The sequence below is a fragment of the Thamnophis elegans genome, chromosome Z, assembly GCF_009769535.1.
Source record: "Thamnophis elegans isolate rThaEle1 chromosome Z, rThaEle1.pri, whole genome shotgun sequence".
NCBI classification, from domain to species: Eukaryota; Metazoa; Chordata; class Lepidosauria; order Squamata; family Colubridae; genus Thamnophis; species Thamnophis elegans.
In genome coordinates, this window is record NC_045558.1 from 7103159 (window position 1) to 7113593 (window position 10435).

At 45.5% G+C, this 10435-nt stretch overlaps 1 protein-coding gene across 1 annotated transcript; it reads right to left on the reverse strand.

The window, feature by feature from the left end:
• Nucleotides 1–800: 800 nt before the first annotated feature.
• XIRP1 (xin actin binding repeat containing 1) lies at nt 801–9579 on the reverse strand. Its single transcript, XM_032234585.1, has one exon. The coding sequence runs from the start codon at nt 9577–9579 to the stop codon at nt 2005–2007; it is 7575 nt and encodes a 2524-aa protein (XP_032090476.1). The 3' UTR covers nt 801–2004.
• Nucleotides 9580–10435: the final 856 nt, after the last annotated feature.

The window sequence follows — 10435 nt, forward strand, 5'->3', positions numbered from 1 at the left end:
CATTGCAAAATCACTCCTGAATATAATGTTGTCCCCTCAATTTCCTGAAAGATTTGCTGTAGGAAAACCATCTGCTTCATTTTATTTTTACTTTATTTTACTCCCCAAAGTTTTGACTTCATTACCCAAAGCCACTTATCAGAAAGTCTCCTCAACCTTTAGAGATTCTGTCATAAGTCCTTTCCTCAGCAGCGTCGTAAAATTGAATAGTCGCTGAATGAGGGGTCCACCTGTATTATAAAAACACCCCGCAATGCTCTTTATATGATTTCAATCATTGGACTGGTGATAAGCCATTTCTTTCAATGCCATTGTAACTTCATAATAGCAGCAATGTTTCTCCATCTTGGTCACTTTAAGATAGGTGGACTTCAACTCCCAGAATCCTCCAGCCATTTATACTGACGAGAGAGTTGTTGGAGTTGAGATCCACCCATATTAAAGTTGCCAAAGTTATGAAACAGCATTCTACAAGTAGGTGACCATTGATACTTTTTATTACCAAATGATAGGAAAAACATTTTTTTCTGTGTACTAAAATTTACATAAAAGGTGAAGGATGGGTAAAGGGATTAGTATCATAATTGTTGTTTTTGCTATTAACTATTGGCTTTGAATGGATATACCCAGCCATCTTTTATTCAAAAAGTGTTTTTACTAGTCTGAGCCAACTCATTTCAGAGGAATTTGAACCCTTTTCAGCCAAAATACAGCAAATAATCAACACAAGAAAAACAACTACAAACTAATTTTCAGAAGTCATTGTTTATCTTCATATGGGGGTTTAAAAAATACCCCCCCCCAGGATAAAATGTTCGGTTGAGAATATACAAAAAAGGCATAATAAAATTTATATAATTGATTTAAACATGGTTGCAAGAGATAAAGGAAGCAATGCCTCTAGAATAAAATACATACTAACAATCAATTAATTACAATCCTAAATAAAAAAGAGGATAATAAAATCATTATCAACATGTTTAACTGCCTCCCGCATTTAACTAGAAAATAGGTTCCCTGTTTTTCATCAGGGGGGACTGCAGTGAGGAAAATCCTTAAAATTCTGTAATTTCCCCTAATAATGTAACTCTTGCTAAATAGTGCTAACAAATCTGCCCAAAGGAAGTATAATAAAACTAAAAAGGGATAAACTCTCTACTTTCATTTGGGGAATATCCCCCACACTCATTTTGTGATGTATCTCTATCAGAGAAAGAATTTGGGAAGAGAAATCTCCCTGGACACACAAAAAAGGGAAACAGAGAAATAAGCAAAATGTTAGGCCAATAGCAAAAAGGGCCAAGGAAATTAGCATATGTCTCAAAATGACAGCCAGTTTGGTGTAATAGTTGAGGCAAAAGGCTAGAAATCAGGAAACCGTGAGTTCTAGTCCCTTCTCAGGCATGAAGTCATCTGGTTGATTTGGGGCCAATCTCTCTCTCTCAGTTCTGGGAAAGAGGCAATGGCAAGCCACTTCCAAAAATGTTTCCTGGAAAAATTTAGTGACTAATCCAGGAAATTGTCAGGAATTGAGGCTGAGTTAAAGACACCCACTTATTAAAAAAAAAAAAATCTATATTCACAATATTGCCCTAATTTGCCACTGATCAGATGAATACCCTAAGGCAAACCATCTTCAGCTGGTGATGATTGGTGTTGAAAGAACCCATCTTGTTTTTATATTTTATTTCATAGTTCTGGCTTTTTCTTTTCTCTCTCTGGAACTGGAAACTTGGATTTCTACTTGAATTGGAAGACCTTTTAATCTTCAAGGACCAGCTTTGAAGGAACAGCATCTCGTCTCTCAGACCCAACATTATCTGGAGGGCAAAGAGGGTTTGGAGGGTTTTTTTGTTCTTTCTTTAAAAAGCAATAATGGACACAAGGACAACAACATTTCTTATGGGTTCCAGTCCTTTTAAAATCCGATCAAAGGGGTTGAACGCCGGACGGTCAACATCGATGATCTAGTTGACCTCAACATCTCTGCTCAAGGACATTTGCTTATTTCTTCCCTGGCTTAGAATTGCTAAAGGTGACAAAGACCACTCCTGTTTCTTGGTGACCATCATCTGAAGGGAAATTAGCTGGGCTGTTGAGATACCGGCGAAGTATTGGAGAAGCTGTGACTTCATATCTGGTTGGGCAAGACACAACGCCGCAAGTGGAGGAAGTCTGAGTCTCGGATTGTTTGGTGACGGTTGTGGACGATGTGATTATTTTGTTTCCAAATTCATCCACCTCCTCGTACTGCTCCGTCACTGTCCGGGTAGCCCCATATAGTTTGGATCCATCATGGCTCGTTTGCAACTCTAGGATACTCTTCTGTCTCCTGGGGTTGGAGGGGCTTAAAGCACTTAAAGAAGTCTTGGAGTTGCAATCAGAAGCTCCCTCTTGGGCTGTGTCCTTCTCCTTGGTACCATTACTGTTGAGGTGTTGAGCCAAGTGTCTGGCACTGCTAAGCTGTTGCTGTTTAATCAAGCTTCCTCCTTTTTTAATTTGGATGACCTCCGGATCCCCTTCACCGAGGGTCCTTTCGTAGCCATCGGATCTCATCGGTTTACTCAGCAAGGAGCCGAAAAGATTTGGAGAGAATGCGTCTCTTTTGGCGGCCGCTTCCATAGGGTGGGTTGAAACCAAAGGCACAATCTGGGACGACTCTGTGTTTTTCCGTGCAGCAGATTGAATGGAGATGTAGGAGGGAGAAGAAGGAGAATTTGACCGAGGCTGAATCACACGTGGAACTTCTAGGGACAGTTTGGGTGCCTCGTGCTGATCAGCCACCTTGTCTCCTTCCCATGATGGGCTCGATGTCCTCTTTTCTTGCTTGGCTTTGCTGGATATAATACTGATTTTGCGTATATTGTTCCCCGCTGCAAGGCTTTGAGAACTTCCAAGCGATTCCTTCAGGAGGCCTGAGAGCCCAGCTATGTCTGATTCAGACTTGAGACTAGAAATGGAATATAGAGCTTTCTTAATGGCGTCTTCAATATCCAGAAGTCTACTTAGGGTCTGCTCCTTCAGGTGAACAATCTCAGCACTGGCTCGTTCCAGATCTTCAAAAGCTAACTCCACCGACGAGACACTCTCCGAGTCTTCTTTAAGTTCCTTCAGCTGTTCAGGTTTCTCTATTTTGGGCTGTTTTGTCTGCTGAGGCTTTTCATCGGCCACCCAAACGGCCACGTTCTCAAAGAGATTTCTCAAGGCCTTGACGTCCACCTTTGATGTCTCCTCTTCAAACTCCTTCACTTGGGTCAATATTTCTTCTAGAGCCTCCTGTTTCCGTAGGTTTTCAAATATCTCCATGGCTTCCTTGACGTTCCCTTTCATGATCTCCTCTTTATGGACAGATAATCTCTTGCGACGTTCTTCTTCGGTTTCTTTGCCAGGCTTTCCCCTCATGACCACCCCAAGGTTTCTCTTCTCTGCATCCCAGTCGTTCTTGGTTTCTGGATCTCTTGAGCCACCACTGTGTGCAATCAGATCTCCTGTAAGAAGCTGTTTGGCTTCTGAGTCTGGGGAAAGAGCAGAGGCTGAGCTGTCTGCCTGTGATTCCATGCTTGTTTTTTCTGGCTGTGATGGTGTGGCATGGGTCATAACTGTTCCTTTCCTCAGAACATTGGCGTGGCATTTTGCAGACAAATAGGGCTTCCTCTGAACTTCTAGATTAGGATTAAGATTCATTTGGCATTCAAAAGGTGTGAGAGAATCTTGCTTCTCGGGTAAAGGACATCTCTTTTCTTCTTGGGGTGTCTCCTGGAACCCTTGAAGGTCTTTGCTTAGATGACAATTTCCTCCTCCAGGGCTCTCCAGTCCAGTTCTCACTGTCTCTAACAAAGAGCTGTGGCCAATCACATTGACTCTGGCCCTCTCCTCTTTCCTTGCCTTAGATTTCTCTTCTTCATCCTGCAGAGGCAATTTGATGATACCTTTTACTGACTTCTTCTCAACACTGATGCCCTCAACGTTGGTCACTTTGGGTGAAGGACACACAGCAGAATCCTCTCTACATTCCAAGTGTCCCCAAATCTCCACTCCACATGCTTGGTTCATTGTAGGTGAAGTCTTTGGCTTGTTCTGTTGTTCAATCAAGGTGGGAGACTTGGAAGGAGAAGGAAGCAGAGGTGCTTTCCCCGGTTGCCCTCTGTTGATGCCAGCAGGATGGGGGAGTCCCTCCTTCAAAAGGAAGTCTGGTTTTGGGGGGATAACAGGCTTTTTCCTTGGTGGGGTGATCACATCAGGCTTGAGTGGCAGCTGGGGCTTTTCTGAAGATCTCTGATGACCCGCTTTGGTTGGGGATGACAAGGGAGTTTTGAGGTCACATGGCTGCGTGGATGGGGAACAGCACCGAACTTCAACCTGTCCTGGTTGAGATGAAGCCGCGTGGACATCAGGTCTCATCAATGAAGCTGGAGGAGGAGGAGGAGGAGGAAGGTCATTAACATCTAGTGAGTCTGCAGGTGGCACAGCTACAGTAACTGTCTGTTCACTAAGACATTCAACCTCCTGTTTCTGTTTACCCATGGAATGTGACTGCCCTGCGTTTCTGTATATCATGGCTGCTTTAAAGTCCCCTTGGGATACATTAACGTTAGACTTCTCCAGAGACTTAAGAGCGGCTTTTAAGTTGCCGCGGACCACATTCTCTTTCTCGACTTGCCTCTGCTCGGTTGCAGCGTTCTGCAGAGCTCTGATAGCTGTCTTTACATCCCCTCTGATTATAACATCTTGCTCGCGTTCTTCAGGAACGGAGTGCTCTTGGTAGTCCAATTCTAGGAATGGATTTACATAAGACTTCACGGGCTTGGCTGTGTATAGGCCGTCCTTAATACTAAGGTCTGTCCTAGGTAATACTTGGCCAGCTTGGTGGGCCACAAAAGGCTGTGTCCCTCCCTGTCTTTCCTCGGGGTCACTGACCTTTAGGGGCAAGGATGCCGGGCTCCTCTGAGACAGATTGACACCAGGTCCGAACGCCTCCTGCGGTCTAGAAGAGGACATTTTGCTACTTGGATGTAGCTTGCTGACCGCACAGCCTTCTTTGGGCACTGTGTTTTGCACCACTGCAATGCAGGGTTGGGTGCTGCACAGTTGCACGTTGTCAGTCATCTTTTGCAGCTTATTCTGCACTTGCTGCTGCAGAGTTTGGGCTTCTGCTGTGGCTCTCCTTAGGCTATGCATTGCAGCTTGAAAATCATTCCCAGGGACCTGTGTTGTTGGGGGTTGAACTGTTGTAGAGTTGATTTCTCCTCCTGCCTTGAAGCTGTGGTGAACTTCAACCATCTTCTGATCTGCCACTTGCATGGATGTTCTTTCCTTTCCATCTTCCAGAATTATTTGTGGTCCTGGTGTTCTTTGGCTACTATTTCGGGCTCCTTCCGCCAACCGGCAGGGCAACGTGACAGGTGGAAGAACTATGCTTTCTTTGGATGACGATGGGGTCCCACAGTGTGCCAAATGAAAGGGAGTACAACTTGGATGACTTGCGTGGGGGACTTCTCTTTCTGACACACCTTCTTTGGCCTTCCACAAGAATCCTTGCTGAGAGCAGTCATGCTTCCCTTCTGCTGTCATCACTCCTTCCTTGTCCTGCACCATGGTTGGTGCCGCGACCGCTTGCCCAATTTTTGGCGGTTCTTCTTTCGCTTGTGTAGAAACTAGCGATTCTATCTCCGACTCCCTCTGGAGGTTCTTTAAGTAGTCAAGATCCCCCTTCTCAATGCAGCGAGTATACAACTGGACATTCCCTTTCTCGTTGTCCTCTGGTTTGATGGTCGCTGTGGTTCTCTGCTCTCGTGAAGTCAGGAGATTCCCGATCACTGACTTTACATCACCTTTCACAAATGTATGCTGTTCAGCCACCCATTGACGGAGGGAGTAAATAATCACCTTTGTTGATCCTGTGTCTGCCTCCTGCATAACTATTCCTTTCTTAGCTGAGACCTCTTGGTTAAGAAGTTCTTGAAGAGTCCTTGCCACGTTGTTCCTCATTTCCTCTTGGCTCTTCTCAGATTTGTCAAAGTCCAACAGCTGTACGGGATTAATTTTGATACCGCCATTCTCCTCTTCTCGCACTAGCAACCCACAGGCCTCCACGTAACTATTCTGGAGGAGTTTCGACAAGACCACTTGCAAACTGTCTTCTACAACCATTTCATCTTGAACTTTGGGGGCTTCCTGGTTGCTAAAGTGGTATGCTGCCATCTTGATGCCCTTGGTGTTGTTGGCTTCAATAAGGATGCCGTTCTTTTGGATCAGCTGATGGGAGAATAACAGTTCCAAAGTATCTGATGGTGTTCTCTCTTTGGCCTCCACTTCTCTGCCGCATTGAAGAGAGCTGAATTCATCCAGAGGGGTTCTTTCAAACAGCCACGTGGTGCTTTTTACACAGGCCTGAGGAATTCCTTCCAGGGACTCTGTGCTTGTTGAAGTCTCTGTGTCTTTGAGACTGTCCATTGGTTGAGTCTCAAAGAGCCATGTGCAGCGTTTGACAGCTCCTTTATGGATATCTTCTCTCTGGACTGTGGTCAAGCTACAGGCACCTTCAGAATCTCCTTTCAAGGAATCCATGGGTTGATTTTCAAAAAGCCAGGTGGATGTCCTGACATCTCCTTGCTGGACGTCACTGACACTAACCATCCTCACGTACTTCTTTTGGCTGAGTTGTTCTGACTCAAAAAGTTGCTTGCTCGATTGGACATCTCCCTTCGGTACCTCCTCAACACTCTTCAAGGTAGGCCTCGTTTCTTCTGCCATGGAATCGAGAGGCTCTGTTTCGAATCTCCACCTAGCGGATTGGACGTCTCCCTTCTTGAAATCCTCTTGCGTTACAGCTCGGATTAGAAATACCTCGTCGTCTTTCTTGATTTCATCCAAGGGTTTCGTCTCAAATTGCCACCGGGCACCTTTCACGTCACCTTTTATGACTTCCTCCTTCTTCACCGAGGTCACTTCATGGTATCCCCCGTCTTTGTCCTGGATAGCATAGAGAGGCTGGGTCTCAAACAGCATAATGCAAGAGTTGACGTTGGGTTTCCTTGAGGTTTCTTCGTGGGCTTTTTGGATTTGCGTCTCGTTCTCTTTTTCATGGATCTGATCAAGAGAGAAGGTTTCAAAAATGAATCTTTTGCCCCCAACGTCTCCACCTTGAATGGTCTTTTCCAGAGTTATCTCTGGGAGACTCTCGGCACTGCTCTTCAAAGTATCCATGGGGCAGTTTTCAAAGAGCCAAGTGAACTTGGGCACAGCCCCAGGTTCAATGTTCCCATCTACTGGGCTTTCTTTCACGACTATCCTTGATTTAGCTGCTGTATCCAAAGGCTTGGCTTCAAAGAATTCTTTTACTCTGGACACCTCTCCAGACTGTATCTCCACCCGGCTGGAGCACCTGATGATTTTCTGGCTATTTCCAGGGATATTACTGGACAGAGGTTCCATTTCAAAGAGATGCCGGACAGTTTTCACGTCTACCCCTTGCAATTCTTCCTGGTGGAAGGTCTTTCTGACTTGTAAGTGCTGTTCCTCTTGACCTTTCAGGGTATCCAAAGGTTGAGTTTCAAACATCCACGTATATGATTTGACATCAGCTTGAGGCACGAGCTCTCCTTGGTTCTCCTTCATCTCATCTTTTTCACACAGGGCATCGATGGGTTGTGTCTCAAACAACCACCGACAAGTCTTTACATCTCCCCCTTGAGAAACTTCCCTCTTCTCAAAAACGTTCTGCTCTGCTTGGTTGACTTGGCTGTGGATGACATCGATGGGCTGGGTTTCAAAGAGCCACTTGGCTGTCTGAACATCTCCAGCCATTATCTCCTGCTTCGTGATGCCCTTGATCACATCCACTTTTTGGATGCTCCCATCAAACTCATCTAAAGGTTTGGTTTCAAACATCCATTTGTAGTTCTTCACACCTCCACTGGTCACTTCCTCGTCTCTACTCACAGATGTGACTTGGTGGAAGTGGCCAAAGGAGTCCTTAATGGCGTACAAAGGTGTTGTTTCCAACAGGAGCTGGTTACTTTTCACCTGCCCAGAAGGGATGTCTTCTTCTCCCTTGGTGATCTCCTCAGTGCTGACTTGCCTGATGCTATCTAGAGGGAGTGTCTCAAAGAGGCTCTTGAATGCTTTCACATCTCCTTTCTCTACCTCTTGGACAGGTGCAGTGGAGGAATCTTCAGCGGGAGTTTTTGAGATGCTTCCAAAAGGGCAGGTCTCAAAAAGATGTTTTGTTTGCTTCACAGCTCCTTTCTCATCTTTTGAAAGCTCTACTCTTCTTAAACGCCCAACTTCAAAATGATCCCTCAGGGTTTCCATAGGTTGGGTTTCAAATAGCCAGAGAGTTGATTTCACATCCCCTTTGATAACTTCTTCCTTAGCTGGAGGGCTGCTGGAGGATTCACCTTTCAGACTATCAAGAGGTTGACTCTCAAAAAGTAGGCACTGTTTGCCGACATCGGCTCCTTCGATAAGATCTGGAGAAGCTTTGAAATCTTCTTCGGACACTGTGAACTCCTTTATGGCATCTAGAGGTTGAGTTTCAAACACCCATTTTGTTCCGCTGACATTTCCCTTGGCAGCTTCCTCCAGAGATATCCCACGAATAACCTGCACTTTGGAAGTATCCTTGTTGATGGTGTCCAACGGCTGGGTTTCAAACAGCCACCGAGCCGTCTTCACAGAGTTGGTTTGTATTTCTTCTCTGCAGATGGATTTGATCTCATGAACGCTTCCTGTTTTATCCTGGAGAGCACAGACCGGTTCAGTCTGGAAAAGCTTGACAGTTTTCTTGACGCCTCCTTTGAGTTCCTGAATCTCTGACTTGAGCTGTAAGATGCTCTCCTCTTCCACAGAGTTGCAGTGACCCAAGGCCTCTAAGGAATGAGTTTCAAAGAGTTGGGCTGCTCCTTTCACATCCCCTCGCTCAACAGGTTCTTTCAAGACTACTTCTTGAACACTTGTCTCGTCCAGATACATTTTGTTTAAAGAGTCTAAAGGTTGAGTTTCAAATAACCACCGAGCTGCATTTACGTCTCCTTTCTTTTCTGGTAGCTCCGATCCTTTGGCCGAAGTGAGCAGCTCGTCTCCGTCTCCGGAAGGCTGGCCTTCAAACCTCATGGACCTGTTCTTTACATCTCCACTTGGGATGGCTTCTTCCTCAGACAGCTTTTTAGCAGCTTGACGTTCCCCGATGGAGTCCAGGGACCAGTTCTCGAAGATCCAACGCATGGATTGAACTTCGCCTGGGACCACAGCATCCTGAGTCGCCATGACTGCCTCGTTAGGGTCATCTGGACTCAACATTTCTGCCAGGTCTTCTGTCACAGCCTCTTCCAGATTTTTTCTCAGCTCAGGGTGCATGTGGCGGTAAAGTCTTTTGAGCTCGTTCACTTGGCGTTGCTGGTAGAACTTGGAGAAGGATTCCTTAGGCGGAGGTAAAGGAAGACAGCTGGAATCCTGTGTCACAGGGGCAGCAGGGGAGTCCTGGAGATGAAGAGGAGGAGGAGGAGGTGGTGGTGGTAGATCTTCCACTGCTTTCTTCATATCTGCACTGGAAGTCCTTTCACTCTGAGTGTCTGCCATCTCTAAGGAAACAGGGTTTTCAGCATCAGTATTATGCCACCATCAACCATCCTGTTAGTGTCCAAACTCATGCAACAGTTTGGGTTAATATTGAAAAGAGGTGTCTTCATTCCAGATTTCTGACACACATACACACACACACACACAACACACTCACCCCACATCCCACACCACTGAGAATTCCACCATCAATACTACAGGTAGTCCTCGATTTGCAATCACAGTAGAGCCTGGGATTTCAGTTGTAAGTCATTGCAGTTGTAAGTCGAGGCACCCCTTGTCTGGAGTTGATGTTTCTACTGGTTTTATGACTGTCGTAAAGCAAGCCACCATGGTCTTTAAGCAAATCACATGGTTGTTAAGTGAATCTCGCCTATCCAATGCACTTTTTTTGGGAGGTGGGGCATTTTCTGCTGGAAAACACAATTGTAAATTGTGGTTGCGTGGCTGCAGGAACACTGCAACTGGTCGTAACAGAGATCTGGTTGCCCAGCACCCAAAATGCAATCACATGACTACAGGGTTGCGTAGGTCATCCGTACCTTTGAGGACGGGTAGCAAGAAGCTTTTTCAAAATACATTTTAATTTTGAATAAGTCATTAAGCAACTGGCTGCTAAGCGAAGAGTGTGTTGATGAGTGGGGTGAAGAGATGCCTAACTTGACACAGAAGATCAAAGTGGTACTCTGGTGTTTAATGCTTTATTCAGACATTCCAGAAGGTAACAAAGGTCATCTAATCTGGTTGGCATCAGAAATGGATAGCAGGAAGAGAGATGGCAAGGAGCAGGCCTGGCAGCCTCTTAGCACATAACTTCCTATATTCGGACAATGGCCATCGGTTCCTTGTGAATGGT